We start from the raw sequence: 22,586 nt of genomic DNA on the forward strand, positions 1-22,586 counted from the left end.
AAACTAATACAATTAAAAATGTAAAACCTAATTGCACTTAGGCAAGCTATGATTGCAAGCTGTGGAAATATTAGTAGCTGTAGACATTATTCATAAGTGAAATGTTTAAGTAACATTTCAGAAGAAATTCTGCAATAATGAACACAATTTTGTATAAAACAAAAGACTCTAATGAAGATTACTTATCTACTGGTATGAGTTTTTTTGAGCGAGATTATTTCAAATTTTACTTCTTTGATAAATAAATGTGGTAACATGGCAGTTTAGGTTATCTGCAGTGTAATGGGATGAAATTTTAACACCATGATGAATATTTTAAGCTAAACCAGTTTAAGTGACACATAGTTAATAATGATACAGCTGTAGCATAAAACCCCAATGAATCTTCAGATGTGGAGTAAGGGAAGAGAAGCATACAGCTGGCAATGTTATTTTTGTTTGCCTACACTTGCTTTGGATATACATATAGCTCAAGCCCCTTTTTTCCAGAAAAATACCTTATTAATGACATAAACTTTCATTAAAATTTTTGTGCTTCCCTAATAAAAATAGAATAGCTTTTCAAGAAGGGATTTATTTACAGATGTTGAAAACTACTATATCAAAGCTTCAGTATTTAAAATCATCCAGAACTGGGTAGATCCAAATTATTTATCTAATCGGAAATCTTTACATTTAAGTATCTTAGAAAATGATAATAATCTTACAGCTAACTTCTCCTTAAAAGAACACATTCCATCACTGCCTTTGCTACATTACACAATATAATAGTTCTATACCTACAAAATTTTATTTTATACATTTTATACTTAATTTAAAAAAAAACATTATTCTTACTAATGTCAATATTAAAATCTGGTTTGAAACTTAAATTGCCTTTAGTAGCACCAATTTTTTTTGACGAAGTCCATATGAACATACTTCATGGGAAGCTAAAAATATAATTTGTTGGCAACACTGTATTAAAGAACAAAGTTAAAGAAATTCATCAACTTTAAAGTTTGATTTGGATTCTCATGATCTCTTACTGCTACAAAGTTTGATAGCTCATTCTCATGATCTTTGTAAAATCCTGAGTAACTCATTTTTTAAAGGATCCCCTAAAAGAATAAATAATTTATATGACATTATCTACAATAAGTCTAAGATTGGAAATCAGACTTCAAAATTAAATAAAATATCAATAAAACAATTCAAAATCACAAGAAAAATATCAGAAACATATAACTACGGGTCATATTTCTTGCTTGTCTCAAGAATAATCTCATATGTTATTATCCAAACTTGAATCTTGGTCACAATATTGGAGTACATTTACCTGGAAATTCTCGCATAGGGCATTCCTAACTCCAAATAAACTAGTTAAATTTGGTGAAGCCAAAATTATCTATTGTTGGAAATGTGTGCAAGAATGTAAAGCTGACTGGTTCCACATTTCTTATGACTGTCCTCTGTTAAAACAATTTTGGAGTGACTTAGATGCTTTTTTTTAAAAAGCTTTGTTTTCTGACTCATTGTCATTATCAAAATCTTTACTTTTATTTAATGTTAATGATGACTTTGCTTTGAATAATGATTACCTTTCTCTGCAAAGAAAAGTGCAACTAGAAAATGAAAAGCTACTGATGTACAAATTTTTTAACATTTTTTTTTATAATTTTCTAAAGAAAACAGCTTATAAGTAAACCAAAGTTAAAGAACACAAGATTCATCCTAAACCTTTCATCAATAACCCTTGCAAGAAAATGATACCTCTCATTCACATTCTTCAAGCCGGATCTGGCCTTTGCTTGAATTACTTAAGTCCGAATGCCCAATTCAACATTAAAAATGAATGAAAACAAAAATGTTGAAATGCAGAACAGCGAATGCACTTTAGTCATGCATTTCAACATTTTAATGTAGACTGCACTATAGTGGGGATTGAGAAATGTACTCTTTCCCTCACTGTAGTGTGATCTCAGAGTTTGTATATATAAGTAGCAGTGGGTGTGGGGGGTGCAGGTTTTGCACTCTACTACATCTTGTGGAAGTGTGGACAATGTTCAAATAATGTGAAATTTGGCATTTTCCATGCCTGCAGTCAACATTTTCTATATTACATGTTTTTATTTTCACCCATATGGTTCGGAATTACAATAACTCACAAGGTCCGATCAAACATATGACAGTAAACTTATATATATATATATATATATATATATATATATTTTTTTTTACATTTGCCTATCTAGGAATGAAATATTTAAGTCTTTTTAGGCCTCTGTACTCATTGCATGTTCATTTCTGTTGAAAAAATAAAAAGAAAGCTAAGTTGGGTTACTTTAGTCACACATTATTATTAAATTCTACAAATTAAATATATTTTGCTTACTTCTAATGATGGAACACCCTTATTTATAGGCTGTGGGTATTCTCTAAGCAGTCTCTCTTCATCCAAAAATTTACCATCTCTTCCATTACTGGCAGGCTGGAATAACCCATAATTCAAAACATCTTTTAGGCTCTGAGTTAAAGTGCAAAGAATCCGCTGTTTTGCAGTCCATACTGTAGCATCAGGGTTGAACCTCATACATTTCTGCAAAAAAAGGAGAATTCTATGTTACCTTCAAAAAATAACATCCATACAAATTTAACAAAGTTCTACACATATTGTGCTAAAAGCAAATGTCCAGTATAAATATCTTAAAAATCCTAAAACATTTAATTTGACATTACAGAGTTCTGTTTTTTTTACTTAAAAATGAATGAAAGCTATTTGCTTCACCATATAACATTCTAAGGCATTTATCACTGCATCTTATCATTTCAATAGGTCCTAAATTAGAAACAGGGTTTTCAACCTGCTTGCAGATGAATGCACATTACCTGCAAGATTGAATACTCCAAAAATACTGACAAAGGACAGACACAAGGTAAATATATATGAGCCTGACATTTTATACGTACTAGAGAAAGGTCCAGCACACCGGTAGTATAGGTACCATTTTAGGATTATAACAGGATATCTTGGATGGAGTGGTTCATATCAGAAACGTCTCAATTGGAGAGCAAAAAATGGAACACTACTAAGTCAATATGGAGGGAGTACAGAAAGAGCAAAACAGTTATTTGTAGTGGTGGTGGTGGTGAAGGTTGCTGGGTGCATATAACTTGACCTGAGCTAAGCTAAATCATAACAAACAATTAGTGGTTTCTTCCAAGTATTGAGATTTATTTATTTCAAAAACACAGCTTTTCTCTAGGTTTTTTAACAATACTTTATTTTTTTTTGCATTTGTTAACTAATATGTTTATAAAGTCAATTTTATTGCCTATTATAACTTATTGAAACTTTTAACTTATTCCTATCTGCTGCTGGTTACTGTAACCATTTTTCATCAAATTATACATTTTATCAGTACTCTGTGAAAAATTATTAGTCTGCTCACTGAGGAAATAAATATACTTGACAGAACTGTACTTTATCAACTTAAGCGCAAAGTACTAATAAAATAATTACAAATAAAATAACTTCTCAATATAACAGGCACGTACTATATGTTACAGCTTACAGCTTTTAATGTACAAGGTTTGCTTTCATAACAGGTATAGATGATAATTCTCCATTTACTTCAAAACTATATGTTTTTACAAATTACCAGAGCTACCATTTGGTCTTATAGTCCTTTTATATTACTTTTTGTACCATTTTCATCCTGTCTATGAAATCCATATTTTGAAGTCTGTGTGATGTCATACAGTCTGTCGATAATTTACCTTGAAGTAGAACAAAAAATCAGCTTATGTGGCAACCTTCAAGTCTTAGGGAGTCATCCTCATCTCCTGTTGTCCTTGCAGCTGTACTAGTCAGGAATTTGGGAGTCATCCTTACCTGCAGTTCTCATTGCAGCTGTACTAGTCACAAAACATTTTGTATGACACACAGTACAGATGCCATAAAACTATTTTCCTACTTTTCTACTTATTCTCAGGTAAGAACATTTTAACCCTTTAATGCGTGTATATATATATATATATATATATATATATATATATATATACTAGCAAACAGAAATGTACATGCACTACTGTAAGTGTTTAAATGTATGTATTCTAAAAGTTTTCTCTTTTTTTTTAATACACAAAACAGTTTACATTGATATGAATTCTTTGGTAAGATCATAATTTCCACCATGATTTACAGAAAACACATTAGGAAACAAAACCTTTAGCTTTCTAATGATTCAGCATGTTAAAACACAATCACACATGGTTAATACAATGATAAACATTACTACCAGAATTGCGTGTATAATCCAGTTTATTTTTTTTCACCTTGCAGACCCAATCCTATAAAAATATCCCACCAATTATGGGCTGTGTCTGCTTCATTTTTTCCAGCTAACTTGATTAGCTTATTTTTTATAATTACAGAATTTAATGTGCGACTTAGGATTGTTCTATTAACTTTTTGCAATTGTGGAATTAACGGTTTGCTTTCATTTATGACTATGTAATGACTCTAATGAACATCCTACATTAATCATTGACAAAGCTTGTGGATTCCATTGCAAAGGCATTGCAGCCTTATTTTCTGGAATAAACACGTGTGTCATTATGCCAGATCAGACAAGTAATGTTATTAACACAACCTACAAAAGGACCCTGTTTAGTAAATGTTAAACTTTGATTTGGTACAATGCATACAAACTGTGGGGCTATCTCGGTGAACATTTTGAAACTAGAAGGTAAAATTGTCAATCTACATAAATGTACAGAATGTTGACACATGGTTCATATACTGGTCAGTGCTGACCACACACCAGTCCATTAGCTGTATGAGTACAATGTTCAGTTTTGTGAGTTTTATTTTGTAAATTCATATAATTTCCCTCTAATTGGGGTAGCCAATACTGATATGGATAAAATTGTGGTCCAAAAACCAGTGGTAAAACTACAACTTTACAAGTTATTTCTGAACTTGTTACATTATAAAGTGTAACTTTTCCTGTGAAATATGTATCTATGCAGACTATTTACTGCCCATGCATTTCTATCCAGTTGGTACTCGGGGACCCATTTTTTTAAACATAGCTCTCCACACATATTCATTGCTAGATATTAATTTTATTTGTGCTTAATTTTTCTGCCTTTGTACACAAAAACTGCAGAGTACATTTAGTCCAATCTACAAATTTACTAACATTAACACCAAACCCTAACCTGCTAATCAAAAAGTCATTAAAACATTGCAAAAGTTTTTTTGAAAATTCAGGTGCATCTTTTGTGATGTCCATACAGTAATTAACAACTGTGCCTGTAAATGCAGAATTTGTGAAATATCCTGGCCTATCAGTTTTAATCCATTTGCCGATATCTCTATATCAAGAGAGTAATGCACCTAAGCCTGTTCCCATACCCCGTAAAAGAGTATTGTACCAAGCTCTTTGTCTCATACAGCCAGTAGTGTCAGTAGGGAATGAGATATTAAAGTGCATTACTGTTTTTTGATAGTTTTGTCTCACTACCGTACAAGCTGATGGTACCCTGATTACTTGATCAAACATGGCTGTGGGATTATTGTCAAATGTTCTGATAATAAAAAGACAAGGTTTCCAGCCAATAATTACTGAATTATTGATACAGACCACAATATTTTCCTCTTGTGGCTCTATTTTAGGCCATTTTGCAGCACTATTTACACAGTGTAAAACTGAGAGAGTGCCCTTTCTCCTTACAATATGTAGCATTTTATAGCAGTGTTGCTTTATAAGGATACTTTTGCTTTGTGTTGTGAAAGTTGACTATATATCTCTCCTCTAGCTGCTCTCCATACTGTAACACTCTTGTCTATGTCAAAAGAAAGGTTTGCAATCTCTTGTCCCCCTGGACAAGAAAAAATAGCTTCAGTTCTATTTTAGTATCATGTACTCAGTACAACTTTACATTAATAATATAACTTTTGTATACCTTTTCTGATGGAGTTTCGGATATTCTGAGTGCTATTATACAATTACAACTTGTAACACTGAGAGGTGTGTAAAAGAGCGGAAACCACCACAAATAACGTTCAACGAACCACTCCTTGAGCCAATAACCTATGACCACAAGTTAAAAAACACTTTTATTCAATCCACATAAAATAGTTGACTGTGCAAATTGTATCCACAAAAGCAGATCAATAATCCACTGTGTAGTGATAATCCACAAAACAGGTCAAGCGCTTTCGTCGATAGACTTCATCAGAACAGTTAATAATGGACACTGAAACTGTTTATATATATATATATATATACCTTTAAACTGATATTTTTTTCAGGTCTTCTCCCTGTGGGGGAGGGTCACAAGTTCCTGGCTAATCAGTTTATAATAATAAATGGTTTCAGTATCCATTATTAACTGTTCTGATGAAGTCTATCGATGAATGCGCTTGACCTGTTTTGTGGATTATCACTACACAGTGGATTATTGATCTGCTTTTGTGGATAAAATTTGCACAGTCAACTATTTTATGTGGATCGAATAAAAGTGTTTTTTAACTTGTGGTCGTAGGTTATTGGCTCAAGGAGTGGTTCGTTGAACGTTATTATACAATTACAAAAACTTGTAAAAAATATTTGAATAGATATTGGTTTAACTAACACTCTTACATTTTGAAAAATGTACATTATTATTTACATTTGCTGTTGTATGCCTTTTTCTATTCTGTGTTCCAAACAGGTGCACTTCAGGCAGCTTCCTTTTCATTTCTGAAAATACAATACCAATATTTTTTTAAATATCTTCTCCCCTGCCTTGGTGTCCTCTCGGTCCCTGCATTGTATACTTGCCATTTGGTTACCACTGATAATAATATGGGCTGCCCTGTTCTCAGTACCGAAATCCAGGGTCCAAGACCGCATTGTGTGGATACCCTCCCTCCAACCCAGAAAAGAATACCTATCTCTAGGCACCAAAGTTTTGGTTACCACAGATGTTAATACGGGCTGCCCTGCTCTCAGTACTGAAACTTAGTGTCCAAGGATTGCATTGTGTGGATACCCCCCCTCCACAGGTTCATAGGTAGGTAACTAGGCTATCGGCCCAAGGGCCTATGTAAGCCTAGCCAACAAGGTTCCCTGGCTTACGCCATCCAAGAAAGTTACTTTCCTGTGCCACTGTCGAGCAGACACACAGAAGTGATCCCCGGGGTGTATTTCCTATTTCTCATCCACTCATTCAGATTTTTCTTGAACAGTGCTAATGAAGAACTTTGCTTGACATAGATGGGTAGCCTATTCCAGAGTAGGGGAAGTCTCTGGGACAGGACTCTATCCCTCCGGCATGTCCTGTTTATTGTGGTGACAAGGTTTAGGTCCCTAGAGCGTGTAGCTCGCAGGGACTGGGATTTCTTTAGGTGTAGCATGTCCAACAGTTCTGGGTTTGACATAGCTTTATATGTTAGGCAGAGATCACCTCGGAGTAGGCGATATGCTATGCAGTAAAGCTGGAATATTTTGAGAAGGTCAGTGCAGTGCATTTGTTTGAGGCCAGTAATCCTCTTTGTGAGGTACTTCTGTGGCCTTTTCAGCTGCTGCAAATGTCTTGAGAGGTACATTCTAAAAGGGGTGTGGTACTCTATAACAGGTTAACAAGTGTCAAGTAGAGGGGAACAATTACCTCTTTTCCTGGATGAGAGCCCTTTTATGATGAGGTGTGTCACATAGAAGGACTTCCTGACTACTGTGGCGATGCGACTATCAAAGGAGAGACTGCTGTCCACCTGGGTCCCAAGGTCTCTTATCACACATTCAGTGTTAAGTAGATTGCTGCCTATGTGGTAGTTCATGGGTACAGAGTTTTTATCAAAGTGGATGACAGTGCACTTTTTGGCATTGAGCTTGAGGCCATGGCTCTGACACCAGGCATCTGTCTCAGTGAGGCCCTTCTGTAGGATTTCTACATCATTTGGGGACTTGACTATGGTTCCTAGTTTGCAGTCATCTGCAAGCTTCATTAGCCAGAGGCCTACTGTGTTAGCCTGTACTTCAGAGAAGTAGATACCAAACAGGAGAGGTCCCAGGACGGAACCCTGTGGTACTCCACTTGTCACTGCTTTGAGGTCAGATTTGGAGTCTGCAACTTTTACAGTGTGGGTTCTGTCAATCAGCCAGTTGGCAAAACTCTGGTACTGTTTAAACTGCAGCAAAATAAGACACAGGCTCCAAGGAAACCAACGATACCTAGTCCAATGCAATATTCCACAAACCACTTACGAAAACCAATTTAATGAAGCGCTTTTCGTCACCTTATTAAGGTGACTTCTTCAGATTACATTAAATAAACAACACATAACCTTTAAATAGTAAAAATACAATCACATGATTCTACTTAAGTGGTGCATTGATTCAACAAAAAGTAGTACCTTATTAAAACTTTAAAATATCTTATAAAAGTTTTGAATGACCTGAAGTTGTAATATTACATTTGTTGTAACTGCCAACTAATACAACATGTAAAAACAACTTATAAAAACATATGGAAAATATATATAAAAATGAGCCAGTTGGCAACCAGTCTTGCGACATAGGGATTTTTACCTAGTTTAGTGAGTTTAGCTATAATTCCAGAATGGGGGATGGTGTTGAAAGCCTTGGCGAGGTCAAGATAGGCTGTGTGAACCATCATGTATGGTTTTGGTGACTGCCTCAAAAAAGTCGATCAGGTTCAGGAGGAATGATCTGCCTTTCACAAACCTGAACTGGGTGAGATCCAGAGTTTGGAGGTTGCCAATGTCTTTGATTATGAGTTCCATGATGATGTGTTGCACGGCCTCGCAGACCAGGCTCGTCAGGCTAATAGGTCGAAAGTTCCCGGGGTCACTGGTGGCTCCCCCCTTTGTGGAATGGGATAACTGTTGCTGCGCACCATTCAGTGGGCACAAAGCCTGATGCGAGGCTATTATTGAACATGGTGCTTAAGTGGGGAGCCAGTTCGTTCTGAAGTTTGTGTAAAACGCAGCCTGGGATGTTGTCCGGTCTTATGGATGTTGTGTTTTGGCTTTAGATTGTGCAGCTTTTACCTGAGTAGTTATTACAGGGACTCTGCATTCTTCCTGTACAGATATGGGCCCTTTAGGGGGTGAGGGGGGATAAAGTTAGCACTGAACCTATCTACCAGGATGTTGGCAATATCAGTTGCTTCTGTAATTTTCGTGCCGTTGTGTTGTAACTCAGAGCAGATCTGGGTGTTGCCATCGAGATTCTTGGCATAGCTATAGAATGCTTTGTGGTTGTCCTTAGAATTAGTGGTGATTTTGTTTTCATAGCTAGCTTTGGAGGATCTTATAAGGGATCTCAGCTTCTTACTGAGGATGACCAGGGAGATTCTCAACTCATGGCATTTTACTCTTTTTTGCAACAGTTTCTTCCTTCTGTTGTACAGTTTGTTTATGGCAGGGGACCATGAGATTGGTTTCCTTTTTTTGGAGGATAGTGTCTTGGTTCTGTTTGGAATAGCACGATCCATGTACTCATGTAAGTGCTTATAGAGTGCATTTGTGCAGGATTCAGCAGTTGTAACTGTATTGTCCATCTGTATGGGTGTGATGAAGTTCACCACTTCTGTCTTAAGAAGCATGAAGTTGGCTTTGGAGAAACTTTTTACCATGGTTTCCTTAACGGGGGATGGGGGCAGGATGTGGATATCAAGGGTGATTAGCTTATGGTCGGATCGGACCAACGAGGAGTTGACTTCAGGTGTGGAACACCAGTCACTCATGTTGGTAATGACTAGGTCTAGGATATTGTTGCCCCTGGTGGGGGTGTGGATAAGTTGATCAAGGGCATTGGAGTTTATGAATTCCAGAAAGCATTGAGCTAAGGAGTTGGTACACGAGTAGTTTTCCCAGTTAATGGTGGGGTAGTTGAATTTCTCCTTTATTAGGGTGTTTGGTTGAACCCTAATATTTTCCAGTACATCAAGAAGAGAGGAGTGGGAATCCTGGGGTATGGTGGGGGATCTGTAGCAAGCTACAGTTTGGATTGCTGTTTTGCCCAGAGTTAGTTGCACTTGGATAACCTTGGATGCATTATGTTGAGCAACTAGCCTGGAGGTGTGGATATCCTTAATGAATATGGACACACCTCAACCTTTGGTGTTTCGGTACATGGCCGAAAAGTGTGGTATGAGTTATAGCCTGGTAGTGCAGGGGTGCCCTCTGGAGCCTTGAACCAGGTCTCAGTCACTGCACAGATATCGATGTTCTCCATTTTAAGGAGTGCCTCGAGTGAGAGCATTTTGAGATTTAGACTTCTAGCATTGAGTAGCATTACCCTCAGTTTTTGCTTGCCTGTTCCTGTTACAGTGGTGAATTTGTCATTTGAACCTTGCCTAAAAAAAGGAACTATAGGGGCAGCAAGAGCCTTAGCCAGTATCCGGAATCCCAGGGGCGACAGGTGCAGGTCATCTGTGGCAAAGCATCGTGGTCTGTTGACCATGTCATCCCAAGCAGACAGATACTGGATCCGCTTAGAATGACACCAGAAGCTTAGCCAATTGTTGAAGTCAATCATTTTGTCCTTGTACTGCGGTATCATTCTGGGCGATGGCAAAATGCTACTCAGGGCTAGGGTCATACCTGCCTGGGCTACAAGATCGGAGAGCTCTTCCATGTCTTTTTCATGTAGTCCAGGGAGGTATGTCTCAGGTCATTCACACCAACATGGACAATGACAGAGTCATATTTGTATTGTTGTGGAGTGACCTGAGTGCATGGGTTATGTGGCAGATCCTGGCACCTGACAGGCAGCTGACAGTAACCTTCTCCTTGTTTAGCATGATGAGTGGGACATCAGTGTGCCTGACTATAGAGTCACCTATGACTAGTGTGTTGAGTACGTTGTTTTGCCTTATTGGCTGTGGTTGAGTGGCACACTGAGTCTGTGGGCTGTGTCTCATTTGGGTTGTGTTGGGGATGGAGGTTGCTTGCTTTTCTGCTTTGGAGGTCCCTGTTGCTTAGACAGATTATTATTGAGAGCCTCTGCAAATGTTTTTGTGTTACTGTGTGTGGATTTTGGCGGTGTAGATTTAGTGAGACTATGTGATGAGTGTGGTGTGGTACAAATGTTTACCTTCTCCTCTTGACTGTCAAGTTCAGTCTTGGTTGGAGACAGCTTTACCTCCAGTTTGGCTAGATAAGTGTATCTCTCACAATTTGTAGTATTGGGTGGTAGGAGGAGAGGGTTGACTGTGTACAGGAGCTGACCCTTGGACATGCCTGAATAAAAAAACTATTTTCCTCTAGATAAGTGAGGAAAGTGAGTACAAGAGCTGTTTTTCTCTAAGCAAGTGAGAAAAGTAAGTACAAAAACTGTTTTCCTCTAGGTAATGAGGAAGGTTTAGTGCTATAGTAATTAGTAACTTATAAGTGCCTACAAGTTCTGAACAAGTGCTGAGCATGTATAAGCAAACTTAAGTGCTAAAACTAAGAATCTGTATCTGCACTAGACGAGTTACAGGACAGAAACAAGTGCAAATGCAGGCTTTCAAATCAAAGTTGAGAGAGATGGAAAAGATTGCCCAATTGTCCAATAACTACAATTTCCAGGCCAGAACCACTCCTTATGTGGTAGGCAGGTTACCTAGTGCTTACCACTCCCACTGATAAGCTAGAACGCTTCCCTCCAACACAGAAAGGCTTGGGGGGCTCAGAAGCTTACATACAGTCCTGGATACAGCAAATCTGTATCTGGAACACTAGTTGCAGGAAAGGCAGGAAACAGGCTTATAGTATTTTTTTTTTTTTACAGAAAAGTAGTTAAAACAGCAGTAAAAACAATTCACATGCAGTGCAAGCTAGCACACTTGAGTATGTAGCAATATTAGACCAAACACAGTTTAAAAATGCAATTAAATTAAAAAGGAGTAAAAGCAAGTGCAGAAAGAGTTTATTAGGCAGAATGTGGTAAAGAGATGGGACTGGGGGAGTGTCCCAGATCAAATCTACAGTGGGGCGGGCAACTGCAAAAGCCACCAAATTTCAGCAGGGATCTAAGCAACAATTAACAGTACAAACTATAAAACCAAAAAAATATACTCAGCTCTGTATATTTGCAGATAGATTGAAAAGCAGTCACTCAGAACACAGGTTCCAACAATGAAATCCAACCCAGAAAAGAAGACCTATCTGTAGGCATCCAAGTATAGGTGATAACCTACAGTTCTCTCTGAACACTTTTGAATGAATATATAAATTTTTGTATAACCCTGGCTTATACACTCGCTCGGACTATGCCCTACGATAAGCTACTATTGTTTTTCCCATTTAGGTCAAGCTAAGTGTTTTTTCCTAATATAGCCACTAGATGGCAGTATTCTATTAAAAATACTGAGTCTGACTTCACGTAACCCAAATGAAGTTAAAGTAAACCGGGAAAACTGATAAAGTGTTCAGAAACGACATAATATATACAAAGTTGCATTTCTTACTCTTGTAAGCTGGTAACAAGCCCTGCTCATGCGGGAGTGTGTTTTTATGACTAGAGTCATTTACTGAGCCCCAAATTTATGAGTAGATTCTCCTGCTATTGTATGATAATTGGTTACCTCACTGGAACAACCCAAGTGCTGTTCCTGATTGTTTCTGGCATTCTTGCCTCTCGGCTGGGTGAGAACCGCTCCGCTTGGGCTCACTCCACTCCCCTACTCTACCCCCATTCCCACCCACCCCAGTACAATTAAATGTATACCTATTCTTAACTCTCCCACCTTCCTCCTCCCAAACCACACCCCTGCAACAACTCATCCTATCAATAATCAGCCCCTTTTTTTTCACCTTCCCAAAGAATTGGCACCTCCTTCCCTCTATATACTCAATACATTCAACCCCATCTCTTATACCCACATCTCTTCACACTCTATTTTACCTTAATTTACCTAACTTTACTCCAACCACTTTATCCTTATATCTAAGTATTATCACCTCTATACTACTGCCCTTTCTGGATTTCTCACACCAGTTCTACTAAACGTACTACCCTCACCTCACATATTCACCTATTATACTCTACTCCTTATACAATGTCCCTCATGTACAAAATTGTTCTCCTAATACTTAGCATTTTCTTTCTCTCTCCTCCAGAACATCTCTTCTCCTCATCCAGCTTGTATACTTCACAAACCCACACTATCAACATTGACATACTTTACCACCCTCTTCAGCTAATCTGTAATCTGGACTAATCTGTATACCACCGATTCAATTTTAGAAACAAAACTGATAATCCTCTCTGTACAAAATACTCTTCCTATTAACCCAATTCAAAATCATTTCAGTGACCTTCAAAAGATTCTCCATCCAAAATCTCGACCATTCAATCCTAGCCTACTTCAGAGTGGTGATATTCACCCTAACCCTGGCCCTTCTCCATCATTCCAACAAGCCCCTAACCTCAGAAAATCCCTATATTTCACCACCATTAACACTCAAAGCTTATGAAACAAAATCCCCCATACACATGCACGGCTAAGTCACTATAAAGCAGACTTCACAGCCATTACTGAAATCTGGCTAAAACCAGATACAAAGGATACAGAATTTCGTACCCCAAACTATTCCTGTCAAAGAACAGATGGACACCATAAAAAGGAGGCGGCATTGCCCTATTATATCCTAGCACCTTCAGAGTGATTACTTACTCCAAGCCTATTCCTACCTTCTCCACTGCAGAGCTACTAATTTCCTTCCTAAAACTCCACAACAAAAAAACACTGCATTATAGTCATATATATTTCCCCAGGCAGCAATATTCCAATTCATGAGGCTATCCTTGCCCGGTCCTCAAACAATATAAAAAATGAAACAATCCTCCTAGGTGATGTCAACATTAACTGGTCAGACATCTCCAATAGTAACCCCTCCATAGGCATCAATCTTCATACCTATACTCCGCTTATCTCTGATATTACTAGGTCTGAAAAGAAATATCAAAGGTTCAATTCTGGATTGGATCATAGTCTCTCACCCTAAAACCTTCCCTACCTCCAGTACATTCCCAGATAGTATAAGTGACCACTCACCAGCATTTAGAATATGGAAGCCCTCGACACTACCAAACATACACAAATATAGATACACTCGAGATCTATCCCACTTCTCCCCTACCACGTTTAATGACATATTGCATAACACTAACTGAACTCCATTAAAATCTCTCCCTCTTAATGAAGCTGTAGAATTCTTCAACTCAACATTTCTTAGGATCCTTAATACTTTTGCCCCTCTACGGCTAAAGAGAGTCAAGAGTAATCATGCTAGATGGCTAAGTCCACGAAGCAAATTATGTCCACTAGGGACAAAGCCTAGAAAACCTGGCAAAAGAACAAGACTGCTTCCAACCTCACACTTCACAAACAACTTCACAACCAGGCCAAACACTTAGTAGCCAAAAACAAAAAAGAATACTTTCAAACTCTACAAAACCAACAATCACAACCTCAAGAAATTCTGGGGACCAATCAACTCCCTACTCCACCCTGGAACTAACCACAATCCATCCCCAAACCCTTAAATAACCTTTCTGGAGTTAGCCTCACTGTAACTCCTATTTCATAAATCTATTACTAAACTTACTTCCACCTTCCCACCTATAAACACAAATCTACCTTACACTACTATACCACAAACCTCATCTACTTCAGTACCCACTTTCTCCCCTATACCTACCTCAACCATAAAAAAACAACTTCACAAACTGAAACCTTGCACCAATGCCCGACAACCTACCTGCTGAATTCTTACAACTATCAGCCTCCTCCATAGCATACCCCATCAGCACCCTCATCAACAGATCCATTCAGAAATCTTGCATGCCAGCTATCTGGAAAAAAAAGCATATGTCCTTCCACTCCATAAAGGAGGCAATAACTCTGACATCTCAAATTTCTGGTCTATTGCCATACTCACCCATCCCATAAATACTCATAAAGTGCATTCAAACTCAGCTCCATAATCACCTGATGACGCAACTGCTTTCCCCCACTCAGCACGGCCTTAGACCAGGACATAGCACTAACACTGCCCTTATCTCCTTCCTGGACACAGTTAATAGAGCTCAAGACTCTGGATCCTTCATCTCCGCACTCTTTCTTGATCTGTCAAAAGCATTTGACACAGTCTCCCACCCCCTTCTGCTTACCAAACTATCCAAACTGAGCATCTCTCTCCCCCCAAAGTACAATGATTTACTGACTATCTCACCAATAGGAAACAGTCTATTTGGCAGCAATGCTTCTCCCCTTTCAACAACACCAATACTGGGTCCCCTTCTTTTCACTATATCCATCAAGGACATCCACACCTTTCTCTCCCACTGCTCTGTAATTCAATATGTAGATGATTCTACTTTTATCTTCTCTCCTAAATCTGCATCGCTACTGCTTTTTAGGGTGTCACACTAAGTGGAAGTCATCATCACTTGATGTCATATGGCTGATCCTCACATATTGTCCCTTGATTATACCCCTTTTTTGGAAATGTGGGTGGGCACTAGAAAATCTCAAATAAGAGTTGGAAAAAAAATAAAGTAATGCTTCTGTTTAAAAATTAAAGGACAACAATGGGATTCTATTAAATGCTCAACTTCACTGTCATTTTTCTCACTATTTATAGCCCTTGCTATGAACAAACAGCAATACAGTATTTAAAATATTTCAAATTGATTGTTTCTTTCCACTAGAACAGTACCTTACTGTGCTGTGGTGGTTTCACTTTCAAAAAGCTTTTATCCCACCCTGGAAAAGCTTGCTGTACTCTCCAATTCATTGAGGTCATCAAGGCCAATGACTACAGGTAGTTAATTCCCTCCCCAATCTGACATCACAACAACCATCCTAAAAATCCACCCATGCTGTGATGTCACAGTTCCCTAGTCCTTCCCCTACCCATACAGAAGTAAAGGCTAGAACAAGGAAACAGTACATGAGTCAATCACAGCAGATAACAGATCAAATTACCCTTAGCACTTTGACAGCTAGTGAAGTTAGTTGTTAAGGGTGATGGGAGATGAGTCGAAGTAGTACAATTCAGGCTTCACAAAAGACTGCAATTTAGCCACTCTAAAAAGCAGCAGCAGTAAAAAGCACTTTGGCATTTGTACTGTTTGTGTTTTAAGGTGTCATTACTAAACTACGGATCTCCAGTTTTTTTATATCTTCCCACTTTTCCATATAAAATTTAATACTCAACTACACAATTCCTTATATTTTAATCCTTCATTTAACCATTTATTGAATACACATATTAAATAGTTTTTCTGCCTTCTTTCTACATTTTTATACATGGACAGGATTTTATATGAGCCCAAAATGTTTGCTATTTTGCAGGATGAAAATACCTACAGCCAAGTATCTCTTAACAAAATTCACATTGCTTACAAAAAGATAAGTTTTGCCCTGAAGGACCTATTTGATCAGGATGTTATTGATTTTGAAACCTATTCCTACTTGGAAAACAATAGGCCCAGGGTTCCATCTGTCTTTGGGATACCAAAGACACAAGAGTGTGGAAGATGCGCCTCTTAGGCCAATTGTGGCTTCCCAAGGGTCCAAAATAACCAATCTGGCGAAATTCCTTGACTGGAAGTTGAAAAAGTTGTGGAAGGGTGAAACTTATATTTTACAAGACTCTTGGAATTTTTTATGTAAAATTAAGGCTGAACTTTGTTGTGAAAATTTGACATTTGTTACTACTGATGTTGTGGATTTGTTTTCCGTCATTCCCCATGATGTTGGACTTTTATGGTTGGAGGAAGCTCTCAGAAGACCGGACGGGGTAACTGACAATATTATTTTTATTTGTCTGGAACTTGCTGAACTAGTACTGAAAAACATTTTTTTATTTTTTGAGGGAGAGTTTTTCAAGCAGGAATGTGGTGTAGCAATGGGGGCCAGCTGTGCCCCCACTTATGTTATTATTATTATGGCTACATGGGAGTACAAGTACATTATGCACAGTAGATTTGCCAGTTCTTGGACAATGTATAGCTGATACCTGGATGACATTTGTTTGTTCTGGGTTGATAGCCTGTCTAAATTGGATGAATTTGTACTATACATTTCCCAAACCACTTCATTTTTGAAATTTACCCAGAGTACAATTGATTGTATGAACTATTTGGACGTTTCCCTACAAAAGATAAATTCAGGTTTTAAGCCCTCTGTACACAGGGACCTTTTTCCAACTCTTATTTTAGTTTTTCTAGTGCCCACCCGCATTTCCAAAAAAGGGGTATCATCAAAGTACAATATGTGAAGATCAGCTGTATGACATCAAGTGATGATGACTTCCACGTAGAGTGTGACACCCTATGAAGCATGTTTTTGGATAGAGGTTACCCAGGTGAGCTGATACAAAAGGTCCAAAACTGTGTTTCAGCAGGAAGATCTGATAGGTATTTTCCTATTCTAGGTAAGGGTTCCTTTATTCCAAACAAAAAGGGTGGATACGATGTTGAGCAGCCAGGATTCAGTAGGGTATTTATAACTAATTATAGTGTGGATGCCTACTGCATTAAAAATGTTTTGGAAAAGGAATGGGCCAGATTTTCTGAATTCACAGATTTGGTAAACCATTCATAGTGGTCTTTCGAAAAGGTAGGAACATAAAACAGCTTTTGAAACAAACAAACCACATTAATGTATTCTCATCTAGAAAAACTAGTACTTATAAATGTGGTGCTTGCAACTAATGTTCCTATATATTCCAGGGTGAGAAGATATACCTTTCAGCTAGACAAAAATATGTGACAGGGAAGGATTATTTTAATTGTAATTCCTCTGGGCTGGTCTACTTAGTTGTTTGTGGGTCTTGTGAAGGATTCTACGTTGGTAAAACTGAAAGATCATTGAAAGGTAGAATCTGTGAGCACATGAACAACGTGAGGAATAAGAACTCAAAAAATGCTATGTTCAGACATACCATAGATTGTACTGGAGCTAGTTTCAGATATTTTGTTATTGATTCAGTACCTAAGGAGGGGAGATGGAGCCTGGGAAACTAAGCTTGAGTACAGAGAGATGTTTTGGCAGATAACTCTGGAGGTTAATAGGGTCCCAGGTTTAAATGACCATATTTCCCTGGCCCCACTTTTAAAGTTGAGATCTGCTAAATTATAATCATTTACTAAATAATCTTTTAATTATTTAATCATTTTTTAATTTTTTAATATAGATTTTTATCATCAAATAAATTAATAAATATATAAAAACATACAGTAAATACATATTTTTACACTAAGTCTTTTAAACATGGTGTTTTTAAATCTTGTGTGTTTTATGTGATATGTAATACTGATATTTGGTCATTTATTTAAGTTATTGTATTTAAGATACTTTATCCTTTAAACATGAGTATTTTGATGTATTAACACTTTGATTGGTTAATTGATTGTTTAATCTCATATATAAGGGTTGCTATGGCACCTGTCTTTATCTGATGAAGTCTGGGAGGTGCTCGGACGAAAACGCATGAGTTTGTTTTGTGGAGCGTTTATTTTACAAGCTGTCCTGCTGTTGCCTGAATAAATCACGGTTTTACTACTCCAAGTTCCATTTTTTTTTCTTTGTTTTATCTACTGGAACAGGGTGTTCGTGTGAGGTTCAATATAACTGAGGGTTTTTTTTACTTTGAGCATTTACCTGCAAACAGATTAGACATTCTTCTACAATTAGTCTACAGACCTTTTATAAACTTGGATTCCAATACTTCTCCTTTACAACTGCCCTCATATTATCAGCTCCTAGATGCTCTAATGTGTGGTGATTTAACTTGACCAACACGTGCTAACTGATATGGCACATAAGGCAACCTCATTCTTTTTGTAGTGGTGTCCTGCACTGGTCTGTTTCTTCCTTTAAACCTTGCTTTTTCTTGAATGCTTATGAGGTCTTCCTTAATTGACTGTATAGCTTTATTACAGCATTGACCTCATCAGTATATGTAAATTCTGGAAGCTCCGTCCCTTTTTGTGCTGCTTGTTTTGCTAACATGTCAGCTAATGCATTTAAAGTTTCACTAGATGGCGTCTGATGTGCTTTTACCCTTAAAATGCTGTACTGCCCCTATTGATTTGACATTGCTATTACTTTATGCATTGGTTGAAAGTGGAAGTAACCCATAGTCCCCTGTTAGTAGTGCAAGCACAAGGTGAACCATAAATGACCATACAGAAGAATACATCAACTATAGCCTGCTCCTATGCATGTGATTCAAGATGTTTGCATTAGCACATGGCTATGCAAAAAGAATTACAGGTAAAATGGTTGTGGCATTCACTAGGTGATGGTCAGTACAGTGTTACTCTCACACCTAACTCTAAAATACGACAGAAATGCAGTTATCTCCTCACTGTGTGTAACATTATAGCACCCAGTTTGCTAACCAGATCCAGTTAATCATGGTGGATGCCTTGCCTCAAAACCAACAGATCTGTTCTCCTAACCACTTCTCACCAGCCATCTAGTTTCTGTTTGTATAATAATTTCTATGTTGTTTGTTAAATGGATAAGCCTGCTGAAAACACAGTGCATCCTGGGAACAAAGGGGTGATCGTAGACAAGGATTGTAGGAATCAAGTGCAGGATGACTGCATGATTTAGGAGTGCACAGTCAGTTCTAGCCACTTTCAACATCCTATTGGTATTATGTCGAATGTCATTTTGGGTACCCATGAACAAATTAACTACTGTTGTGGTAACTATACCATTTGTCCTTTGATGTTGATGGAATGTCAGCAAGAATTTTATTAATAAATGTGGGTTAAAATTGTATGATAGCTTTTCTAATAATACTAATGTGATTTATATTTGTGTCTGCGGGAAAGCACAGTTTGGAGAAAAAAAAAACTTTCCACAAGGTTATAAGAACTGTCTGGAAATAATAAAAATAAGAAGTCGAAAATCCCACTGGCTGAATATTTTTAATCATGCTTTTAAACAGAGTAATAAGAGAATTAATAATGTAAAACAAATCTTAGCATATCAAGAGACCTGCTTTATACTACTACACTATACCCTCCATCTTAATTGTAAATTCGATGAACATTAAATGTTTTCCATGATAGTTTATAATGATTAAGGTTTTAATGTTTTTTATCTGGTTTTATTTTTGCCAATTATTCATGCAGATATGATTTAATATAAAAGTATGGTATTTCAATTAATGTACTATTTCCTTTAAAGGTCAGTATGACTGATGCTCTAGAAAATGGAATAGTATATTTTACTTCCTGAAGCTTTTTGGTCAACTGAACAAGAAATTCTTGTTTTCTTGTGCAAACTGAAGAATACCATAGTCAAATATGCCTAAGTACTAATTTAGCTGAAGGATAGCCATCATCCCTGTCTCTACTCCAAAACGTGGTATACTGCTTTAGAAGGAAAACTTCTTTACAGAATGTTTTAATGCAATCCCCTCCTAAAATAAATAAATAAAATTTGTTTTAAAAAAAGTGAAACCTGTACTACAGTAACTTAGATGTGCAAGAAAAGTACTGGCCCAGGAAGTTTGCAACTATCAAGCTCTACCTCACAACGTTTCATTCTCTCACACATACTACACATATATCATGCATTCAGTGGAAATTCAAAGTCCTTCTCGCATTCAGAAAAGAATAATGCATCCCCATTATATTGTAGTCCACCCCAGCTTCAGAGCATGCCACTAATTATGCCATTCTGGCATTTCTTCCACAATTCAACATTTTTCAATATTTTCATTGTTACATTTTTCTGATGACTATTGATCCATACAGTTTTGTGTATGTATGTATACAGCCATATTTGATCATGGTTCACCCATCTATCCTTTCCTGTCATATTAGTACCAGACACTTCATCAAACATAATGATAACCTTACAAATTATTAAACACATTAGGCTGGCTCTGTGGCTCACTGGTGCTGAGAGACAAAGCCATGACAGTGACCCAGGTCTCCGGGAATTGCTTAGTGACCCTGGCACAAGAGAGGCCAGTAGGACAGAATAGGGATGAATATCAACTGTAGGCACAGTCATCTCTTGGAGATGAGTGGTCTAAGCTTTAATATCACCACCTCTTTGGTGAGTGAGTGTATAGCATGAAGCAGTGTTAAGGCTGGGGACTTGCGGCTGGCTCAACATAGTTATAAATGCAGTTCATCAAGCATCTGGATGCAGTCACACACCCTTCAAAAGATGTGGTATGTATTTACATTTTATTCTACTCAGTTTATCTAGACAAGAGTAAACTGAACCTTGGGATCCAAATTTTAAAACTGGAGAATTCTTGTCAGTTGCATTTGAGACGTTTTCCACTGTGAATAATATTTCCTACATACAAACTCTTGAAGTAAATAGATCTCTTCACTTCTGCAGATGTGTTTTGCCGGTTCGGCAAGCATTTTAGGTTCATAGGTATGTACTAGACTAATGGTCTTGGAGCCTTTACAAGCCTAGCCCACAGAAGTGCTCTGGCATCGTCCCACCCGACATAAGTTCCCAGTGCCTCTATCAAGTAGAGCCACCGGAGTGATGACCAGGGGAACTTTCTATTACCCATCCACTCATCAAGATTTCTCTTGAAGAGGGACAGCAAGGTGCTCTGCTTGACAAGTATGGTAAGTCTATTCCAGAGCATGGTCAGTTGCTGGGTAAGGAACCTGTACCTCCAGCATGTTCTGTTGATTGTGGTAATAAGGTTGAGGTCTCTGGAGCACGTGGTGTGGAGGGACTGGGATTTCTTTAGATGTTCCATTTCTAACAGAGCTGGTCAGACATGGCTTTAAAGCAGATATTGCCTCTAAGTAGGTGATAAGAGACAGAGAATAGCTGTAGTCTTATGAGTCTGTCCATGTAGGACATGTGTTTAATGCCTAGGATCCTCTTTGTGAGGTACTTCTGTGGCCTCTCCAGCTGTTGCAGGTGTCTAGTGAGGTACATGCCAAATAGGGCATTATACTCTATGATTGGTCTAATGAGAGGAGCATAGAGAGAGATGATGACCTCTTTCTTCCTGGAAGCAAAACCCTTGGTAATGAGATGTGCCACATAGGACTTTCTGATCACAGTGGCAATGTGGTGGTTGAAGGAGAGGTTGCTGTCAACCTGCATCCCCAGATCTCTTATAATGCCTTCAGTATTCAGTGGGCTCCCATCAATGTGGTAATTAGTGAAAACTGAGTTTTTACCAAAGGGGATGCATTTTTTGGCGTTAAGCTTAAGGCCATGGTTTCGACACCAGACATTGGTGTTAGTGAGGCCATTCTGTAGAATGTCTGCATCACTTGGGGAGTTAATAATGGCTCCCAGCTTGCAGTCATCTGGGAACTTGGTCAGCCAGAGTCCCTTTGTGTTGGCCTGGACTTCTGAAAAGTAAATGCTGAACAGGAGAGGACCCAGGACCAATCCCTGTGGGACTCTAGTCTTGAGTGGTCGACAGTCTGACTTGGAGTCTGCTACTTCACATTCTGTGCTCTATCTGTGAGCCAGTTTGTAATCCACCTAGTGATATAGGGGTTGATACCTAGTTTGGTGAGTTTATCAATAATTCCTGAGTGAGGAATGGTATCAAAGGCCTTGACCAAATTGAG

The 22,586-nt window shown here is 37.9% G+C and overlaps 1 protein-coding gene across 1 annotated transcript in view; it reads right to left on the reverse strand.

Annotated features, from left to right (window-relative positions):
- Nucleotides 1-22,586, reverse strand: part of LOC122810502 (SH3 and multiple ankyrin repeat domains protein 1-like) — a 4,213,494-nt gene that overhangs the window by 2,705,018 nt on the left and 1,485,890 nt on the right. The window contains exon 5 of the mRNA XM_044082083.1: nucleotides 2,375-2,578. Coding sequence (XP_043938018.1) covers nucleotides 2,375-2,578 — 204 coding nt within the window. The remainder of the gene's footprint in view (nucleotides 1-2,374; nucleotides 2,579-22,586) is intronic.

Source organism: Protopterus annectens, chromosome 9.part0 (assembly GCF_019279795.1).
Source record: "Protopterus annectens isolate FY-2018-M chromosome 9.part0, PAN1.0, whole genome shotgun sequence".
Lineage (NCBI taxonomy): Eukaryota > Metazoa > Chordata > Ceratodontiformes > Protopteridae > Protopterus > Protopterus annectens.